Source organism: Rhincodon typus, unplaced genomic scaffold (genome assembly GCF_021869965.1).
Source record: "Rhincodon typus isolate 14 unplaced genomic scaffold, sRhiTyp1.1 hic_rhity00000558, whole genome shotgun sequence".
Classification (NCBI taxonomy): domain Eukaryota; kingdom Metazoa; phylum Chordata; class Chondrichthyes; order Orectolobiformes; family Rhincodontidae; genus Rhincodon; species Rhincodon typus.
In genome coordinates, this window is record NW_025966196.1 from 32,353 (window position 1) to 55,084 (window position 22,732).

Consider the following 22,732-nt stretch of genomic DNA (forward strand, 5'->3'; position numbering starts at 1 on the left):
TCACTCTATAATCAACAAGTAACAATTTATTTATCTAACTCTAACAGGTAACAAATTAACAGAACTTCTAACAAATCGAACAATTCACCACCAACTATTCTTCCTTAATAAAATAAAACTCTAATGGTATGCTATTCCAATACATACAAGTCCCACTTATATAAAACAAACTAATAAAAATTAAAGTTTAATCCCTCTAAATCACTGACAGAAGAAATCTCCCAGAATATTCTTTGCCTTCTCAGTTATCCTTCAGTACGAATGCCTTCCTGTGTCAAATTCCTGTGCCAGGAGTACAAGCTAAAAGTGCCATACTACCTTTATTTAGATGAGATCTTACTCAGATCTTAGAGATTTCTGTGAAAGCCAGTGAATTTTCTCTTTTTTTAAAAAAGAGCTGATGGCTGTTAAGGCTGTTCTCTTAACAGATGGCAGTTTGCTCTCACCCTGATTTTCAAATGTCCTCTTCTTTTATACCCTTGATGACCTAATAATTTCTTACAAGTGAAGTGGCCTAAACTTGTCAAAACCATCAGCTTAAAATTTAATTGGGCTTTGGTATCTAGGACCTGGTTTAAATTAATTGGCTAAATTCAAAAACCTGTTGTTAAAAATGCTGCTTTGCCTGCTAACAATATAGCCTTTTGATACACAATTTCAATTTCAAGAACTCTCTGTACATCTGCTGCTGCCTGCAAACTTTTTTTTTTAAATCTCCAAGCCTAAAAAACACACCTTTTAAAAGGGACCATGCACTCTTCTCCCCTATCATTTTACAAACAAATCCTGACGTCCTGCCTTCCAATCCATAAGTACTGTACCAACTTTGCAAATGGAGGATACTCCATCACACTCCTGACTTATGCCTTGCAGATGGTGGACAGGCTTTGGGGAGTCAGGTGGTGTGTTCCCTTCTAGTCAGTTCCCAGCCTCTGACATGCATCAACAAAAACCTGGTCATTTGGACATGGGTTGCTTCAGTGCCCGAAGAGTTGTGAATGGTGCTGAACATTGTGCAATCACCAGCAAACATACTGAAGTAGCTGAAGATGGTTTGCCCGAAGGCATCACCCTGAGGAACTGCTGCAGAGATGTCCTCAGACTGTGATGATCAAACCCCAACAACCGTCCTCCTATGTGCCAGGCAGGACTCCAAATGGCAAGAGTTCTCCCCCATTCACATTGACTCCAACTGGTATTGCCAGGGCTCCCTGACACCATCACTACACCACTGTTGTAACCCACAGCTCTTCAGAGAAATTCATTCACAGGAAAACAGGGAAGTGCGTCAATCTCACTTGTAATCTAACAAAGATTCTGACACACACAGTAACATCAAAAACATTCCCACATTAGATCCAGAGGGACCGAGCGCAAGAGCATGCGGTGGGGGAGACAGACAAGCAAAGTCAGGAAGCCACACAACACTGACACATGCATGCACTTCTCAGAAGACAACAGGAGTAAAAACCCAGGCTGACTGATGGGATTTCGAGATTTAATTCTACTATCTGAGCATACTTCAAAGAGATGATTGAATGCAGCAGAGTCCAGAAACAAAAGCGTCTTCAACAAGCGAGGCAGTTGCTGTTCACCCCAGTATTTACAACAGCACAGGTAACACCCTCAATCCAGTTTTGAACCTCTCCCTGTTACTAACATTCTATTTAAACCAGCCAAATCTCCATGCATGCTTTACCTGAAGACCGGTCTCCACAAATGGCACAGATGCGCCTCAGTGACAAGGTGGCAGAGCCAGCTGGGTAAGAAACAGCCTGGTTCGTGCCCAGCGATGACTGAACGTCATCAGAACTGCTGACGGTGTGGAAACTTGACATGCTGACTGTGGAGTTTATCTGAAAACGAAAGGAACAAACATTGCCATTACTCTCCAGTCTGGACAGAGTGGTCTAAAACTCTGCTGGGGGTTAGATGATTTATTTCAGCGATGGACCTGGACAGGGATATAGCTGGGGGGATGCATGGAGAACAGGATGTTCATTTCTTGGCAAGTCCGATCTGATCAGACAAGGCATCGCCATGGATGGAGCAATGGGGGAGGGGACCCCCAATCTACAAGGTAATTTGGCAAAATATGGGAAGATATCCCTTTTGTTTGCAGAGAACAGGTCCATGCATTTGACAGGCCTTTCGGTAATCGGCACCCCTTTGCTCCTGTGGTTTAAATTGCCCTGCAGTTTAAATTGTTGTGACCATTTAAAATTTGGCATTTTTGCGTGGATCCTGATGAAGGGAGATGACAAACTTTAGCAGCATATCTGTCTTCCAGCAATGATCAAGTTCTGTCCCATTAAAGCACTGTTTATACCAATGTCAGACCTTACCTGCTCTGCTCCTCGACTCAGTCATACAGCACGGAAACAGACCCTTCGACCTAATTTGCCCACACCAACCAGGTTTCCCAAACTAAACTGGTCCCACCTGCCTGTGTTTGGCCCATAACCCTCTAAAACCTTCCCAATTCTGTCCAAATGTTTTTAACTGTTGTAACTGTACCTGTATCCACCACTTGCTCTGGCAGTTCATTCCACATACGAACCACCCTCTGTGTGAAAAGGTTGTCCCTCAGGTCCCTTTTAAATCTTTCCCCTCTCACCTAAAACCTGCACCCTCTTGTTTTAAACTCCCCTATCCTGGGGAAAAGATCTCGGCTATTCACCTTATCTATGCTGCTCATGATTTTATAAACCTCTGTAAAGATCATCCCCTAATGCTCCAGGGAAAGAAATCCCAGTCTATCCAGCCTCTCCTTTATACCTCAAACCCTCCATTCCCTGTAACATCCTTCCTATAGCTCCATCCACCACAACCCAGAAATCACTGGGTCATGTCCCTCCATGCTCCTGGCTTAGCCAGCTTTCCACCTTCCCAATGCCAAGCAGGGTTGCAGGGAGACAGAGGATACTCTTCCTACTTACCTGTGGGCTGTTCACAGGCCGATAGCCCAGGGACGGTGTTGAAGTGGAGCTCAAGGAAGAGCTGATGACTGAGAAGTGCGCGCCAACGCTGCTGACGGGAGAACTAACCGAAGACGAGACGCCTGGCCCGACGACAGAGGAATGGAGGGGTGGAGAGCTGTTCATTGTTCGCCGCCGTTGTGGGGAATTGACCGAAGAGCTGTCAGGACTCCCGCAATCTGCGTGGCCAAGAAAAATGGTATCAACTTTTAAAGTGAGGGGAGAGATGTGCAAGAACATGTCAACCCGCCTTCGCTGCAGGAAAAAACCCAGACCAGCAGTCTACACACATACACAAACTGGGCATCATTACTCACAGCCCATATCCCGTACGGATTCTGTCACTATTACACACTGTCCCCCGCACACAGATTGTCACTGTTGTTGGGAAGTCAGGTCGAGTATTTGATGTCTGTAAAATGATAAGGGGGAAAAGTGCGTCGCCCATCTTAAAAAAAAAAAAAATGACATTTTTTTTCTAGGTTTGGAGATGGAAAGAAATGGGCAGGTGCACAGAGAGCTCCTGAAATTGAAACATCATATCAGAAGGCTGTATGGTTAACAACCCAGGCAGTGGTTTGTTTTCTTGCTAAGGAGATTGAAAATCAGCCAATTAATTTGAACTTTAAGTGACAGGCACTTAAAAGCTCAAAACCAATTAAATTTAAATCTATGGTTTTGACAACCTAGGACCAATCCTAATGGAAGAAATTGATAAGTCATCAAGGCTATAAAAGAATAAAGCATTCAAAAAGTGGTGGGAGAGCAACTGCCATCTGTTAGAGTTAACAATCGGCAGCCCTAAAGAGAAAATCACTGATTCTCACAGAATGCTCTAAGTGCTCTGAAAACCGTCACCTGACTAAAGATCCAGCAGCATTCTTAGCTAATATTCCTGACAGAAGAATCTGATGGTGAAAGGCATTCCTGACTGAAGAACAGCGGAGAAGGCAGTGAACATTCCGGAAGATGTATCCTGGCTGTAGTTTTGAGAGACTAAGTTTCTTGAATTTAATTTGGTTTATATCAGTGGGACTTGTATTTATTGGAACAGCATACCATTAGAATTTTGTTTTATTTGGGAATAGTTAGTAATTAAGAGGGGGAATTGTTTAGTTTGTTCATTTGTTGTTAATTTGCTCACTGTTAGATAAATAAATAAATAAATTGTTACTTGTTGATTATAGTGAGAGCATCATTTCATTTAACTTCCACTTTATAACAGTGTCTCAGTTTTTGTTATTCAGAGGGGGTTGACCCCTGCGACAGTGTTGTGAAGCAGCCCGTTCTCTCTCCCTCGGCCCCACACATAGTCTGTCACTATTGCAGCCTGTTTCCCATCCCCCCGCCCCAGTACAGTCTGTCGCACCTCATTTCCCCCCACTCCCCAAATCCCCTGCACACAGCTTATTACACACACACACACATTATAAAACAGTGATTACTGAACACAGTTGTTTAAATAGGACATAAACCATGGTTGCAGACACCAGAAAGATGGCATGAGATTCCTGGAGACACACGCCACCCACAGTGTTGGCAGAATGCTCTGCAGACACACTATAAATGGAAACTTCCCTCTTGCTTTCTTAACGGTTAACTGCTTGCATCACGTGCCAGGTTTTAGAGGGGAAGTGATTCACCTCACCACATTAAAACCAATTTAACAGTGAAATGTCTGCACGCTAACCAGAGCCTCCACACACGCACTTCCCAGTCTCTTTACCAACACCTGAAGTCATTCAGCAAACTTGCGTGAATTGCATTTTCAATCACAAACCAGCATAAAATACTAAATTCAATGCAATCTCTTCACGTATAAATGGATCCTAGAACAGTTCAGAGGGAGATTTACTGTCTCTAACCCGGTGCTGTCCCTCTGTTGGGGGTGTCTGATGAGGACAGTGTAATGGAAGTTTTACTTTCAGTCTAAAGGAGTATAGAGCACTTTAGTCAGTATGTATTCCCATGCTGTACCTGTGCTTGGAGTGTTTGACAGAGACGGTAGCGAGGGAGCTTTACTTTCAGTTTAAAAGAACAGAGGAAGCTTTAGTTTTGGGTTCAGGAGTTGCTAGAGGAAGCCTTATTTTCAGTCTGAAACAGTACAGGGGGCACTGGCCTGGATTACATCTGAGGCAGGGACGTGACCCATGGAAAGGTGTGCAACACCTCTGGGACTGCAAAAAAGCCCACATTCTCACCAAGCCCACCCGAGACTGCTGTGTATACAAGTCGCAATTTCAAAGGTTAGCCACAGCCGTAAAGTAGGAAAGCTCGCAGTCCGACCGACCGTATGCAGAAAGCTGGCACAAACGGTAACGTGATGATAATCACGCTTTTTTTTAAAAAGTGCTGTCGAATGTGGAATCAAGAGGCGTTCCCTTCTCTTCTCCTAAATAATGCCATGGGATAATTTACGTTGATCTAAGAGGGCAAACACAGGCTTTAGTTTACGGTCTGAGTGACAGTACCTCAGACAGTGTAGCTCTCCAAGTGCACTGCATTGACATCCACTCAAGTTTCCATGCCATGTTGGCTCAGGGGGACAGTGTTTACGGATTGTCATTTATTATCTATCCCTGACTGCCCTTGAGGAGGGGGTGGTGTGCTGCCTCCTTGAACCACCATGCTGTACGTACACTCACAAACCCATTCGGGAGGGAGTTAAGACCTAGCCACACTGAAGTGACGGCGATATATTTCCCCGTTCCTACATTTGACTCCCTTGTGCTTCTAGGTGGAAGTGGCTGCAGCTTCAGAAATTGGAGTCGAAGGAGCCTTGGTGAGTCGTTGAGGTGCAGCTTGGAGGTGAATGTCGTTGGTGGTGTCTAGGGGTACCAGTCAGGAGAGCTGCTTTTGAGCTTCTCAAACGTTGTCAGAGCTGCAGGGGCATCGCTAGCTGTGGCCCAACTGGCGTGCAAACATGTTGAAATCACCTGCCTTACACACAGCAACCCAGCTCAGGAAGAGAGGCTTTATTCAGTCGCTGCAAAGTCCATTTCTTCTCACACATTCCTGCACACATAACAATTACAGCTTTTTCTTCCCATGGGCTGTCATGGGCACAGCTCAAGGGGCTTTTTCTTATGTGTAAAATACAGCAGGTGACAAAAATAGCGTGTGATTGGAACAGAGAACATCCTGAATACTCCAGTCGGAGTGCATTCGAAGAAACCACAGGGGGTCAGTGCACATACAAACAGGGTGACAGGAGGAGGAAAAACAGAGTGTGTGGGGGTCGGACCTTAAACAATGCTGCCTGCAAGCTGCTCAGCACCAGCAACAGTAAACCACACTCCCACACTCAGGCAACCTCCGTTCAAACGCTGCAGGCTATGGCCACTTGAGCCAATCGCAAGTTACAATGTGCAGTTATTAAGATCCAAACCACAACTTCTCCAAACTATTAAAACACTGCAGAAGGACAGCTCGACGTGGGGCCACAGTATCAGCAGAGGATGCAACAGCAGTAATGTTACCGGGCTAGAAATCCAGAGGCTCCAGGTTCAAATCCAACTTGTGTGATAAGGCTGAAACTAACGGGAGTCTCAGTCACGGGAACCATGACGACGGCCACTGTTTGGCGTAAAAATCCATCAGGATCACCGCTGCTCTTTAGGGAAGGAAATCTGCCGAATTTCGCTCGTAACTTCTCTCTGAGTTACCGAATTCACGGGCAATCGGGGATGCGCAATAAAAGCAGGCCTGCCCAGCGACCCACACGGCCTCTGTGAAGGATTAAGGGCAGTAATGCACTGGAACGACAGTGGGGGAGGTGGTTTCGAGCAAGGTGGGAACCTCAACTAATTGGCCGGGAGCAGAGTCTGCTCATGCCAGCCACGGGCCAATCACCCCTTGGCCTTTGACTGGCATCAACGCGGACCCTTCCCATGGCCCAGCCTTTGTGGTCGGTGTTTCCAACTATTTCCCTACCGCCACCCCACAGCCGGGAGGCTATGACCTAGTGGTATTATTGCTGGACTGTTAATCCAGAGACCCAGATAACATTCTGGGGACCTGGGTTCAAATCCCACCATGGCAGATTTGAATTCAATAAAATATCTGGAATTAAGAACCTAATGATGACCACGAACCCATTGTCGATTGTCAAGATAAGCCCATCTGGTTCACTAATGTCCTTTAAGGAAGGAAACTGCCATCCTTATCTGGTCTGGCCTACATGTGGCTCCAGACCCACAGCAATGTGGTTGACTCTGAACTGCTCTCTGGGCAATTAGGGATGGGCAATAAATGCTGCCTGGTCAGCGATGCCCTCATCCTGTGAATGAATAGAGACAAAAAACCACTGCAGACTCCCAACCCTTTTCCAATTCCCCTGCCCTTTTGAAGATGCTGGGTGTAGGCCTTCCACCAGCTTTACCGATCCACACCAGGCCATTCTGCGCAGCTCGAGCATACAGAGAATGCGCTGGCATACTACACAGCCATGGGAACATCTGACAGTCACACAGGCTTTGTCTCTCTTCCCCTCCGGTCTCGGTTCCGCGTCTATCCCTCGGCCAGCATCACTAAAACAGAGTATCGATGATTGTTCAGTAGGGCAGAACATAAGCATCGCTGAAAATAAAGAGGTTTCCTGTCAAAAATGTTCATCTTGCACTTGTCGGGACAGAGTTGCAAGAATACCAGATCCCAAAGTGAATGACAATTTACACTGCACGGGAAGAGAGCGCTGGACTGGTTGGCAAATACCTGATGGAGGGTGCTCATGGAAAATGCACCAGGGAGCAGTTGACTGCTAAATGTTTCAATTCAAAGCAGTCAAGTTGACTGTGACAGGTCAAGGGATGGCAATATCGTCATCATTGTGCCATTGCCTGTCGGAGGCCCACTCAAGAGTAAATTTGCTGTCTTGCTTTTTGCATTGCAAAGAACTTCAGGACATCCTTTTAGGGTGGGGGTGGGGTGGAGAGGTGCTGAGAGGCAAGGTGCCACATTGCTCTTACTCTGGACTGGAGCCAAGGCCGCCACACGTTAACCAGCAATGCCATCTGCAACAGTGAGAAGCGGGCCAGCACCAGCTAACCACAATGCCCTCACTATGAACTCTGCAACCCGAGCTGAGGCAGGCCACTCACAGCTCTGTGCTGCAGGTGCAAACGCCTTGCCAAGTGACACAAAGACAGCTGAAAACACAGCGAAACGCAGCAAATGCATTTAGGGAGGCGGTGGGGGGGGCGCTGAGCAATGGGTGTGAATGCAGCTCACTCTTTGTCGGTTGTGACAGTGGGGGTGCTGCTGGGGAGGGGTTTGTGGGGGTGACACACTTCCTTTTCAGCTGTTCAAAGTCAACGTTTAGTATTCACATGTCACAGACAGCAAATCTCCCTCTACCCTCGCTCAGCCGTGACTTACAAAACGAGAGGAGTAGGCTGTTCGGCCCCTCGAACCTGCTCCACCAATTGCAGTCTCGACTCCACTTGCTTTCCTGTCCTTCGGCTACCGCTGACTCCTCTGTCAATTTGTCAAACTCAAGACTTAAATGCACGTGACAACCTGGCCTCCGCTGCTTCTTGGGCAAGAGATAGCCACAGGAAAATAAGCCTGAGAAAATAAAAACCTCCGTCCTAAATGGGAGGACTATTTTAACTCTGCATCCCCTAGGTCTAATCTTTCCTATAAAAGGAAACATTCCTGGCAGCATCCACCCTGTCAAGCTGCCTCACGATTGTCTCTCGCTCATTAAGATCACCCTCCCATTCTTCTGAACTCTATGGGATACAAACCTAGCCTGCCCCACATTTTCTCATGAGATAGTGGTGCGGGGAGCAGTTATCAGTTCAGCAAATACATTCTCTGAACTGCTTCCAGTGCAATTACACCCTTCCTTAAACAAAGATCCACAGAAGAACAGGCTGAACTAGCGCAGTGATAGTAGGAACTGCAGATGCTGGAGAATCCGAGACAACAAGGTGCAGGGCTGGATGAACACAGCAGGCCAAGCAGCATCATAGGAGCAGAGAGGCTGACGTTTCGGGCCTAGACCCTTCATCAGAAAAGGGGGAGGGGAAGGGGCAGTATTCCCTTCCCCCACCCCTCCAGCTCTTCAAAGACTGGCATTCCCAATTCCAACAAACCAACAGCTACAGAAACAGGCCATTCAGCCCAACAGTCGGTGTCTGCAGTTGACGTGAGCCTCTCTTCCACCCTTTGTCACCTAACCCTTATACCTCGGCAGCATTTCTCCTTGTGTGTTCGCTCTCGTTTCCCCCGAAACGCCTTGACGTTGGTTCTGTCAGTCACACCCTGTTGTGGCAAGTCGCACGTTCTAACCACCGTCTGGCTAAGGCTTCTTATACCACCTCCACTCAATCCCTCCCCACCCACCGAACCCCAGCACCCACCCGCTGCCCCCCTTGGATTTATTGCTGACCGTCTGATATTTACAGCCACTTGGTCCCATCTCCCTCAAAACGGACACATCTCTGGGGTCAGCCTGATCAGAAGTCGTTTTAAAATATCAGAAGCCTTGGACAGTTTGGCCCCTCTGGGCTTTCTCTCCCCCCAGAAGTGAAAGAGCCACAGGCCACCTGGTCCTTTGCTTGGTCAGCGAGCGGCGGTTCAGAATCCGTTTGGGGAATGAGCAGAGATGTTTCACCCTCAGAACGAGGAGCAGACAGAAGAGACGTTCAGCCCATGTCAGCTGGACGTACGTGAACAATCAGATGCCAACAAACGCCGTTCAGCACAAGGCGAGAGATCACAATCTCACCCAGCTGAGCCCCAGAGTCAGCAAGATCTGTGTCACTTCCGCTCCTGTACCACAAGCTCAGCAAATGTCTTGGAGGGTGGGGGGAGTTGGTGGAGAGAGGAGAGGAGAGGAGAGAGAAGAGGAGAGGAGAGGAGGGGATGGTGCGGGCAGGGAGAGAAAAAGAGACAGAGACAGAGACTGTCAGCAGTCACAGAGCAGTCCACAATGGACTGTGCTTCAAACAAGTGACTGCCTTAAAACTCGCTAGCTTCCCTCGAAATGGCATACGAGCCGGGAGGTTGGGGGTGGGGGCGGCTGCAGGAGAGTCAATGGAGGTGTTGAAGATCCAAAGCCCACAGCTGACAGCGAGGTTAAAGCTGGGCCCTGTTAAGGAGGATCAGTAATCGGCAGTCCCACCTACAAAGACAGTCGGCGAGAGAACCACAGGTGAGGAGATTCCCAACCAGACTGTAGCACCTCGTCCAAACCTACTCGGGGGGTAATTAGGGACGGGAAGTCAATGCCGGGTACTCCAACATCCTGCGGGCAAATTGATGATGAAACTTTCCCTTCCAACAAGGCAGCGGCCTGAACAACGTGGCAAATTTGGTCATTAGCTCTCAAAAGGGAATTGAATATCAGGGAGGAGATGGCCGACAGGTATTATCGCTAGACTGATAATCCAGAGACCCAGATAACATTCTGGGGATCCGGGTTCGAATCCTGCCACGGCAGATGGTGGAATATGAATTCAATAAAAACAAAAATCTGGAGTTAGGAACCTAATGATGACCATGAATCCATTGTCGATTGTCAGGAAAAACCAATCTGGTTCACTAATGTCCTTTAGGGAAGGGAACTGCCATCCTTACCTGGTCTGGTCTACATGTGACTCCAGACCCACAGCAATGTGGTTGACTCTGAACGGCCGTCTGGGCAATAAATGCTGCCCTGGTCAGCGATGCCCTCATCCCATTAATGAATAAAGAAGAAGAAAAAAAATGAACAACTATGTGAAGGGGAATGAACTTGGAGGGCTGTGGTGGACTGCGCAAGGAAGTTGGGGCTGAATGAAGTGCCCCTTCAGAGGGCTAACAGAGGCACGGCAGAGCCGAGCAGCCTCCACCCGTGGTGTTTTCAAACCTCTCGAACCCCGACATGCACTTGCAGCTTCCTACACATGAGCAGCGAGGCTCAGAGGTGGTGTCAGCTGGTGCGCGTGCGCGCACCGTTAAGGACGGTGCAGAAATAATCATAGACCGAGTGGCAGCCTCCAAAATGGCACGCTGGAAACGGGAAGGGCTGGGCTGGGCTGGGCTGTTTGTTCAGGCAGACGGTCTGTCAGACAGCCGAGTAAAGGGGGAGCTGGTGAGAAGGTGAGGATGCTGGGCTCAATCCCAGTGTCACTGAAATGTAGGACCCCGTTCAGTGCATTGACTCCGCACAGATCCCTCCAAACAAGCCGCTCACCCACTGCCCATCTCCTGCCTTCTGCCTGTTACTCAGCATGCTGTTCCTTTTCGGATAACAGTCCCCTTGGGGGATGTCGTCATTGAAGCTGCCCCCACTGAACTCCCAGATGCTGTACTCCAGATCTCCACCCCCCAACCACCCGCTGTGAGAGAAACAAAAGGCAAACCTCACAGTAATTTCATTTCCTTTCCCCAGTACTTCAAATCCATGCCTACCCTTGTTTGACCCTGTCACGTTTCTCTCTGCCTACACTGTGCAGGTACCTCATGACTGTGAATGCCTGCGTCAGATCTCCTCTCAGGCTTGCTTCCTCTCAGGACAACAGCCCTAACTTCACCAATATCTCTCTTCGCAACCGAAGCTCCTCATCCCTGAAGCAATTCTCGTCCATCTATCAAAAGAGGGACATTTATCATAGAACGACTGTAGCACATGCAAAGGCCATTCAGCCCGACAGTAACCACTCCTGATACCAGCTGTTAATTTCAGATGGCATTCACTTACACTTCAACAGCGACCATCATGGGCTTTGAACCCTCCTTCCCCAGGGTGTTAGCCTGGACTTGTGGAATACATTATTGTACACTACGCCATCTCCTCCTCATTTGTCAGCTGCCCAAGTCATTCTGAATTTTGTTAGTTTCAGCAGAATGAGAATCTTTCATAATCTTGTAAAGGAGTATGTTCCAACTTATAGTGAAACCCACTACTTTCTCAATGGAGCTTTGTGCAACTTAGCAAGGGACAGACAAAGCAATCTCCTCAGAGGACAAAAAGAGACCTTTCAGCCCAACTCGTCTGTGCTGACCAGGTTTCCCAAACTGAACTAGTCCCGTTTGCCTGGGCTTAGCCCATATCCCTCTAAACCTTTCCTATTCATGTAACTGTCCAAATGTCTTTTGAACATTGTGACTGCACCTAACACTTCATCTGGAAGCACATTCCATACATGAATCACTATCTGCGTTACCTCACGTCCTTTGCAAATCTTTTTCTCCTCTCACCTTAAAATATGGCCCCTAGTTTTGAAATGCCCCACCCTAGGGAAAAGACACCTGCCACTCACCCTATCTATACCCCTCATGATTTTATAAACCTCTTTAAGGCCACTCCCTAACCTCCTCTGCTCCAGTGAAAAAAGTCTCAGCCTATCCAGCCTCTCCTTGCAACTCAAACCCTCTATTCCTGGAAAATCTCTTCTGAACCCTCTCCAGTTTAATAATACCCTTCCTTTGCAGGGCGACCAAAACTGGACGCAGTATTCCAGAAGAGGCCTCACCAATATCCTGTACAACCTCAACATGATGTCCCAGCTCCTATACTCAAAGGTCTGAGCAATGAAGGCAAGCGTGTTAAACAACTTCTTAACCACCCTGTCTAGCTGTGACGCAAATTTCCAAGAATTATGTACCTGAACCCCTAGATCTCTGTTCTACAACCAGGGCCCTACCACCAGGAAAAGTTGAAAAACACAGGAGGCGGGAGAGGGTGAGCGCGCAGTGGGGTGGAGTAGAAGGATCTTCAGATTAGACAAGAATAGCTGTGCAGCATTGGCTTGGACCAAATGGACCACATGGTCTGCTCCTCTGCTGTAAATTCGATCTAAAAACTAGATTACTGGGTAAATTATAAAAAAGTTATATTAACCTGTGGGAGGGAATTTAGGGTGTGTTAATTGCATAAGCTGCGTGCCTGGCTTTAAAATAGTACAGCACCCACCAAAACTACAAACACACAGACGTTGCCGAGAGCTTTTCTCCATAATTGAATTATTCAAAGCCCCTGCACCACCCACCTCCTCACCCCCAATGAGGTATATTTGTGATATACCAGATCAAACACCCTCAAAACATATGCAGAAGGTAGTCTAGACCCTAACTTTTTCTTATTTAAAAAGTAGAGTTCTAGATGCAATTCAATTGGTCAAACTACTCAACATTAAGCAAAACACTCTTTAGTTTTACACTGCAGTTAAAATAGACAAAACTAAAAATAAAGAATGGCTTAACTGCAACTCTATCGAAATGCTTAACGGAATAATTGATATATTTGCTACTAATAATTAACTGCTCCAATATAGTAACATCCCATAAACACATCCTTGGCACAAGGCAAATTTTAGCAAAATAGACTATCTTAAGGGCAGAGATAGTAAGAACTGCCAATGCTGGCCTGCTGTGTTCCTCCAGTTCCACACTTTCTTAAAGGCAATTCTCCAATTCAGGAAGAAAAAAAAATCAAGATCAAACTGTAAGAGTAACAGGGAGAGATGTATTGCAGCTTCCCAACTCAGCTTCAAGACTCCAGCAACAACTGCTACTGAGAAACTGAAACTAAAAATTCCAGTTCTGTGGGAGCTTGACCCCACCCATTCAGGCTGCTTCTATTGTTCCGACTATAAGGAAAAACCCAAGGCCTCATAAGCTGTTAACTTCATTGGATTCAAATAAACAGCTCACTACCTTTGGCTTAAAACCTCTCTTCAAGAAACAACCAGGACGAAATACACCTCCTGAAGCCACAGTATTGCCACACAAGATGGCAAAATCCGTGGGAGTGTCGCAACAGTGATGTGGCAATTCATATCATCAGGCTGAATGGTAAAACTAGATACATGTTTACTTGATGCGTGAAGTGCCCCTTTGAACAGAAACATTGAAATCTCGCACAGAGAAGCAAAGTGGTATTGACGTTCCCAGGTTTCTTTTTCCCCATCTGATGTCAATCTGTTTATTTTGCCCATCAACGGGCAATCTGAGGTATACGAAATAATGAGAGGCACACAGAGTCAGAGTTGTACGGTAGGGAAACAGACCCTTTGGTCCAATTCATCCATGTCAACCAGATATCCTAAATAAATCAAGTCCCATTTGCCAGCATTTCGCCCACATCCCTCAAAACCCTTCCTATTCATGTACCCAACATGTTGTAATCATACTAGCCTCCACCATTTCCTCTGGCAGCTCATTCCTCTGTATGAAGAAGATCTCCCTTAGGTCTCTTTTAAATCTTTCCCTTCTCACTTTAAACCAATGCCCTATAGTTTTGGTCTCCCCCACCGTGGGGAAAATACCTTGGCTATTCACCCTATCCATGTCCCTCATTGTTTTATAAAGCGCTATACAGTCACCCCCCCAGCCTCCGATGCTCCAGGAAAAATAGCCCCAGCCTATTCAGCCTCTCCCTAAAGCTCAAATCCTCCAATTCCAACAAAATCCTTGACAATCTTTTCTGAACCTTTCCAAGTTTTTAAAATCCTTCCTATAGCAGGGAGACCAGAATTGTAAAAACCAAAAGAACTGCAGATGCCGTAAATCAAGAACTAAAACAAAGTTGCTGGAAAAGCTCAGCAGGTCTGGCAGCATCTGTGAAGGAAAAAACAGAGTTAACGCTTCGGGTCTGGTGACCCTTCCTCAGACCAGAATTGTACTCAGTATTCCAAAAGTGGCCTAACCAATGTCCTGTACAGCTGCAACATCACCTCCCAACTTCTGGAGTAGATCATGAGAATCTTTTCCCCACTGGAAGACATGTCTAAGTCCAGAGGGCAAATGTTTAAGGTGAAGAGTAAGTGATTTAAAGGAGATTTGAGAAAATGTTTTTCCCCCCACCCAGAGAGAGGTAGAAATATGGAACATGCTGCCTGAGAAAGTGAGAGAGGCAGGTACTCTCACACCATTTAAGAAGAATCTGGGTGGGCACTTAAAATGCCAGGGCGTAGTAGGCTGTGGACCAAGTGGAGGTAAATAGGATTAGTGTAGTTTGGTGTTTGTTGGTCAACATTGATATGGTGGGCTGAAGGGCCTGTTTCTATGCTGTGTTACTGTATGGCTTAATCACATAGAATGGGACAGGTGCTCCCAAAATGTACTGTTTACCAAGAAATTCTGTAACAGTTTAGTATTGCTATTTTTTTGATAAATATTGACAGATTCCAGTTTTACTTCTGTGCATTCATTGCATCTCCGGCAAAAAAAATCTGAAAAGCAGTTTTAGCCTGAAAGATACGTCCGGAATGACACTGCTTCTGGGAATCATGATGTACAGCACTGCAATTTCAGGTAGCTCAACGTACCAAATCAGTAACCGCACACCCTCTGGCGCACACTTACAGCACCACTCCAGAACGGTCAAAGATGGAACGTGTCTGCGGATACGATTACACTTGGGAGACAATGCCCTGAATTGAAAGCACGATTGTTCTGAATTAACCAGTCTTACAGGCTACTCTTTCTGCAGACCCTTTACCAGACAGCACCCGGGATCTACTTTCCAACAGGTCCAGCACAACAACCACATCAGATATGGATCGAAACCCGAAACCGAAGTGTAACCAGAGGAAATCCTCCGCCAGGTCAATAATACACAGCACGCCAACAAAGTATACAAGAGGATGTGAAGACGTTCGAGTGCTTGTGCCTACCTGCAAGACCCATCCATGATGATATGACAGGAAGTAAATCAGGTCCTTTACTGAATTGTTTACAGTTGAAGGTCAATTGACCCGTTGTGACTGTACAAGCTGGAGAAAAGGTTTCCAGCCTAACCCACCTTTGATCCGTAGCCCTGTCGATTACAGTACCTCAATTTTTAAACGTAATAAGGGTTTCTATTTCTACCACCCTTCGAGGAAATGCCCCACCCTACCGCCTGCCTCTGGGTAAAAACTTTCCCCATCTAAACATTTTTTTATTGAATCATACAATCCCTGCAGTGTGGAAGTAGGCATTCAGCCTATTGGGTCTGCACCACCCCTCTGAAGAGCATCTCCTATCTACCTTATGGGGCAGCACGGTGGCCCAGTGGTTAGCACTGCTGCCCCACAGCACCAGGAACTCAGGTCCGATTCCACCCTTGGGCGATTGTCTGTGTGGAGTTTGCACGTTCTACCTGTGTCTGCATGGGTTTCCTCCGGTTTCCTCCCACGGTCCAAAGACATGCAGGTTAGGTGGATTGGCCGTGCTAAATTACCCCATACTGTCCAGGAATATACAGGCTAGGTGAGTTTGTCATGGGAAATGCAAGGCTACAGGGGTTGGGTGGTGCAGGTGCGGGTCTGGGTAGGATGGTCTTCGGAGGGTCGGTATGGACTCGATGCTCCTTTTCCAAAGTACTTTTAAATGCATCTCCTCTACCCCTGAGGGAAATGGGTATTTTCAATGAGATGATCATAGAGTTTTTACAGCACAGGCCAAAGCCCTTTGGCTTGTCCTGTCCAGTCATCAAGCACGTCTGTAACCTAATCCCTTGGGAGTCAGTTAGCTCAGTTGGTTGGACAGCTGGCTCGTAAAGCAGAGGTATCCCAATGGTATGGGTTCAATTCCCACACTGACTGAGGTCACCATGAAGACCCTACCTTCTCAACCTCTCCCTCACTTGAGGTGTGTTGACCCTCAGGTTACACCACCACCAGTAGACCACTCCAGCCTTATGGTGACCTTACCTTGGCTTTTATTCTAATCCCAGGTTCTAACCCTTCCCTTGTAACCATGTTGGTACAGTGTTTAAGTGCTCATCCAAACAGTTCTTTAATCTCTTGAGGGTTTCCACACACTTTTGAGCAGCGAGATCTAGTCTTTTTTTAAAAAATTCATTCACAGGATGAGGGTGTTGCTGGCCAGGCAGCATTTATTGCCCATCCCAAGTTGCCCAGAGGGCAGTTAAGAGTCAACCACATTGCTGTGGGGTCACATGGTAAGGACGCCCTAAAGGACATTAGTGAACCTGATGGGTTTTTCCGACAATCGGCAATGGTTTCATGGTCATCATTAGACTCTTAATTCCAGATATTTATTGAATTCAAATTAAACCAACTGCTGTGGTAGAATTTGAACCCAGGTTCCTGGGTCTCTGGGTTATCAGTCCAGCAAATATACCACGAGGCCATCACCTGATATCCACCACCATCTGTTGAAAGAATGGTTTCCCCACATAGCCCCTAAACTTCCTGCTCCCTGCCATAAAACTGCACCCCCTCCTGCTGATTGATCCCTCAACTAAGGCAAAAGGTTTCTCTCTATCTATGCCCCTCAGAACTTTGTACACCTCAATCTGGTCTCCCCTCAGCATTTTGTCCTCTGAAGCGCGTGGCTTCGGCCTATCTTGTCTTTCTGCATAGCTGCATCGCTCCAGCCCAGGCAACAACCTGGGGAATTTCTTCTGCACCGTCTCCCGTGCACTCAGACCCTCCATACAGTGTGGTGACCAAAACTACACAATGCACTCCAACTGAGGCCTAACATTATATATAGCTTCAACAGGATGTTGCCTGGGCTGGGCCAATTTAGCTATGAAGACAGACTAGTTAGGATGGGGTTGTTTTCTGAGAGTAGAGAAGACTGAGATGGGAACAGTGATTAAGGTGTACCAAGTTATGAGAAGTACAGATAGGGAAAAAAAGTGGAAACGTTTCCCTCAGTGGAAGAGTCAATAAGCTGGGGGGCGGGGGGTTAAGAATGAGGAGCAGGGCATTTAGTGGGGATTTGCGGAAATTCCTTTCCACCCAGAGGTTGCCGGAATTTGGAACCCACAGGGTGGGAGAGGCAAGACCCCATCAAAACACTGAAGAATCATTTAGATGAACACCTGAAACACCACCTCATGCAAGGCTAGAAAAGGTCAAATGGTGGAAAAAAGATAGATAGATGCCTGATGAACAACACAATCACAATGGACGGAAGAGCCTTTCTCCATGCTGTAAAACCTCTGATTCTACCACTCATCACGTTAGTCCCTTGGACTTGTTAGCTCTCCAAAAATATACTACCTCCGACTTTTCAGAATTAAATTTGATTTTCCACTGTTCAATCCATCTAACCGGGCCATCCATGTTGTTCTGTAATCCAAGGCTTTCCTTCTCACTATTTACCGCAACACCAAACTTTGCGTCATCTCCAAGCTTAGTGATCATACCTCCTACATTCACATCTTGATCAGTAACACTGACTCCAAACAGCAAGGGTCCCAGCACTGACCCATGTGGAATGCACCAGAAACAGGCTTCCAGTCACAGAAATAATGTTCAACTTGCTTCCAGCTAAGTAAATTTTGGATTAAATTTGCAGATTGTTCAGGATCCCGTGGGCTCTTGGTTTCTAAACCAGTCTACCACGCCAGTCCTTGTCAAAACACTTACTTTATCCACACATCAACTATACTCATCTAATAACCTCCTCAAATCATCCAACCAAATTTATTGGACATGATCACCCCCCGCACCGAAAACATGATGCTGACTATCCTTAATTAGTCCTTGCCTCTCCAACTGGAGATTAATTCTGAGCCTCAGAATTTTTTCCATTAGTTTTCTTACCACTGAGGTTAGACCCACTGGTTCCCTGGTTTATCCGTACCAATGTTCATGAGCAATGGCACATCAGCTGACCTTCACTTCTCTGGCTCCTCTTCGAAGACCAGGAAGAAAATTAAAAATTAATGTCAGAACCCCTGCAATTTACCTCCTGCAACTCTCAAACCCACTAAAACTTCAAATACCTCCTCCTCTCAATCCTAATTTGTTCAAATACATTACATTCTCCCTCCCTGAATTCTAGACCTACATCATTCTTTCTCTGTAGTGAATACAGATGCAAAGTTCCCACTTGAAATCTCAGCTTTGTTTTCAGGGTTGACTTTATTTGGTCCGTAATAAGCCTTACTCTTTCCCTGGTTATCCTCAAGGCTTGAATAGGCTTATAAAACACCTTCAGATTTCCTTAATGTTACTGGCTAGTGTTTTTGCATGCCCTTTCATCACTTTTCTAATTCCAGAAACCGGAGCACCTGGAGGAAATCCATGCAGACATGGGGAGAATGTGCAAACTCTGCGCAGACAGTTGCCCGAGGTTGGAGTCAAATCTGGGTCCCTAGCGCTGAGAGGCAGCAGTGCTAGCCACTGAGTCACTGTTCTATACTTGTCCTATGTACCTCCAATCCTTATCCCATACACATGCCAAATTAGTTTAAAATCTCTCCAAAAGCACGGGCAGAACCCATTCCCAGTTCCTGCAAGGATGTTACATCTCACTCTGGCTCAGATGCAACCTATCAGATTCGGACAGTTCCCAGCTTCCCTAGAAACTAACCCAGAGATGCAGAAATCTAATGTCCTTTCTAACTCTTTCACCACACATTCATCTGTTCTATCACCTATACTTGCTTCACGTGGAACTGGGAATAATCCAGAGATTACAACCTTCGAGGTCGTGCTTTCTGATCTGCTACCTCGCTCTCTGAATTCTTGTTGCCTTTTTCGTGATCGCCTTGGTCCTAATTGGAACCACAATCACTGACTGTTCACCTTCCCCCTTCAGAATGCCCTGCAGCCATTCAGTGACATCCTTGACCCTGGCCCCAAGGAGGCAGCAACTGTCCTGGAGTCACATCTGTGGCCTCAGAAAATCCTGTCTGTAGTCCTCATTCTTGACTCTCCCATCACTAATCTTCTCCCGCTCTTTCTACTGTGTAGCTGGGCCATGTCTGCACACCCCAGAGGAACTGTCACCAATACCAACGTAGAAAATCTGTTCTTGACCGATATACACTTGGGGCTTTCCTGACTACCTACCCACTGCCCTTCTTCTGAATGATGGTCACCCATCCCCTCTTTCATTGCACTTCCTTATGCTGCGGATCACACCTTTCAAAAACATGCTGTCTACATACCTTTCAGCCTTACCGATACACTACTATGACACAAGCTGACGCTCAGTGTCCAAAGTCCAGCGCTGAAGCTGATCAAACCAGTAAGATCTCTCACGTACTACAGGCCGTATAATTACACAGGGATGAACCATCCCTGCTATGACTAGTCTCTGTCCTCAAGTTACTTTCTTTAATGCTAACTTTACCCTCTGTCCCACTAATATCACTTTCTCATATCATATGACTTTCACTTACCTCTGGTGCCTTCCAAGTCAATCCCTGCATTAATGGGTTCAGAGATAGTAGGAACTGCAGATGCTGGAGAACCTGAGGTAAACAAGGTGTAGAGCTGGATGAACACAGCAGGCCAAGCAGCAGAGGATGAAGAAGAAGGTACTTTCTGAAGAAGGGTCTAGGCCTGAAACGTCAGCCTTCCTGCTCCTCTGATGCTGCTTGGCCTGCTGTGTTCATCCAGCTCTACACCTTGTTATCTCCTGCATTAATGGTGCTGTTTCAAAGAGGAAGAAGGGTTTTATCTCGCACACTGGGCGAGTGTGTGTTGCTCAAACAGCATCACAAAAACAAAAGTGGGACCATCAGATTGCTATCACAATGCAGCTAATCGGAGCTGGCTGTGCATCCACTGTCAACCATGGGTCCTGCATGAAAACACTGGTGACATTTCTATTGGTTGTGAAGCACTCTGGCATGCCCAGACATCATAGGGGTGCATGTTAAATGCAGGTTATTGATTCGCCGCTTTCTGCTAACCTGTGAACCGAACAGTCGTAGCGTGTGAATTGGGTGAGCCGGGCGGGAAGACTGCAAGGGCATTAACAAATTGAGGTAGGAACTTCAGCTACTGACCGTCTCACTTGCCCCTCCTTGCCATGCCATGAGTGGGATTTCAGCGGGAAGAGAGTTGGTGATGGGGTGCCAGCGTGACGCACACCTCACCATATGGCTTAGTCATAGCTATACAGCACAGAAACAGACGCTTCGGTCCAATTCATCCATGCTAACCAAACATCCTAAATTGATCTAGTCCCAGCATTTGGCCCATATCCCTCTAAATCCTTCCTATCCAAGTATCCATCCAGGTGCCTTTTAAATATTGTTATTGTACCAGCCTCCACCACTTCCCCTGGCAGCTCATTCCATACATACATCAACGTCTGCATTAAAATGTTGCCCCTTAGGTCCCTTTTAAATCTTTCCTCTCTCACCTTAAACCTATGCCCTCTAGTTTTGGACTTCCCTATTCTGAAAAAGGGCTATTCACCCTACCCATGCCCCTCATGATTTTACAAACCTCAAAGGTCACCCCTCAACCTCCAATGCTCCAGGGAAAATAGCCCATCCTATTCAGGCCCTCCCTACAGCTCAGACACTCCAACCCTGGCAACATCCTTGTAAATGTTTTCTGCACCCTTTCAAGTTTCGAAGATCTTTCCTGTAGCTGGGAGACCAGACCTGACCGCAGTATTCCAACAGTGGCGTACCCAATGTCCTGTATAGCTGCAACATGATGTCCCAATCCCATATGCAATGCACTGACCAATAAGGGAAAGCATACCAAACGCCTTCTTCACCACCCTGTCTATCTGCAATTCTGCTTTCAAGGAACTGTGAACTTTGCATTCCAAGGCCTCTTTGTCCGGCAACACTCCCTTACTGATACCTGGTAATATTACACATTGCTGACCCCTTATTCATCCCCAGTGCCCCAAGCCCAGGTGTGTGCTGCTCACCTCTGCTGTTCTCGCACATTGTGTCCTGGATAATTCCAAAGCTGCAGAAATCTCCAAGTGCAGGAGCAACAAGCCAAGGATTTTGAGGTTACAGAGGTAGCCAGCTCCTCCTCATCCCCCACTCTGAGTCGATGCCAGCTCTGTCCATTGGTATCGCCTTCTCCCCAAAGACTCTCCCCTTCTCCCCACCCAAGCCTTGCTTGGCGATCTCTGCACAAAACCCAACTTTTCCCCTGTGGACCCTAATATCTTGATCCACCTCCAGCCCATTCACTGCTCCTTCCCCATTTTAATGCCAATCTCAACACTGTGCATGAAGAGGGCCCCTGACTGCTATAACCTTCGGGGGTGGGGGGTGCGGAAGATCAGCCACTTTGCCCCTTGGATCAGTCACTCACCCTGAGCACAGTCTGTATCCTGGATGGATGCCTCTCCTGTCCCTTCCTTCTCTCTCTACCCTCACATTCTCTGACCCAGACACCCTTCTGTTCAGACTCTGTCTGTTTCACTCTTCCTTTCTACTGTCCACGTCCTTTTCTCTCTATCTTGGAAGGGAGTCAGTGTCCCTCTCTGCTTCTTTATCTTTATTTCCTTTATCTCCTGGTTCTTTCGTCCTCTCTCCCCTCCTCTTTATTCTTCTAAGTCTACCCACACCTCCTTCTCTTTCTCTCTCTTCCACCAACCCCCCCCACCCCCCCGGCCTTGCTGATGACCCCCCCACCCCGTGCTCCTCCTCGTCCTCCTCCCTTACTGAGCTTTACCCCAAACCCGGCCCGTTCCCCATCCAACAACCTGGGCCTCAGCCCACTGGATCCGAATACTTTATCGTCGATCTTGGGGGCTCAGTGTTTCTCAGTCTCGGACACTAGGCCCCAATCCCCGGGCTCAGGTGACTAACTCACAGCGACGACTCCACACAATCACGGCCAACGGCGATCTGCGCAAGCGCACAGCGAGGGCACCGATAGGCCCAGCACCGTGGGGCGTGGCCCGGCGAGCGGGCGGGGCCACAAGGAGTGGGCGGGGCTCTAAGCGGGAAACGAACCACTTGAATGGGCGGGTCAGTGAGTGGGTAGGCGGGGACAAGGCCGCGGGGGCGGGGCGTTTGTGTGGGTGGGGTCCGGCGTGATCGGGCAGGATGGTTATTAGGGCGGGGCCCTGGCTGTACGGTTCGG

General features: G+C 47.2%; 1 protein-coding gene across 1 annotated transcript in view; it reads right to left on the reverse strand.

The window, feature by feature from the left end:
• Positions 1 to 22,230, reverse strand: part of LOC109916950 (retinoic acid receptor RXR-beta-A-like) — a 27,861-nt gene extending 5,631 nt beyond the window's left edge. Inside the window, exons 1-3 of the mRNA XM_048621352.1 lie at positions 21,558 to 22,230; positions 2,940 to 3,157; positions 1,700 to 1,856 (exon numbers count right to left, since the gene is read on the reverse strand). Of these exons, the coding sequence (XP_048477309.1) occupies positions 1,700 to 1,856; positions 2,940 to 3,157; positions 21,558 to 21,576 (394 nt within the window). The 5' untranslated portion in view covers positions 21,577 to 22,230. The remainder of the gene's footprint in view (positions 1 to 1,699; positions 1,857 to 2,939; positions 3,158 to 21,557) is intronic.
• Positions 22,231 to 22,732: the final 502 nt, after the last annotated feature.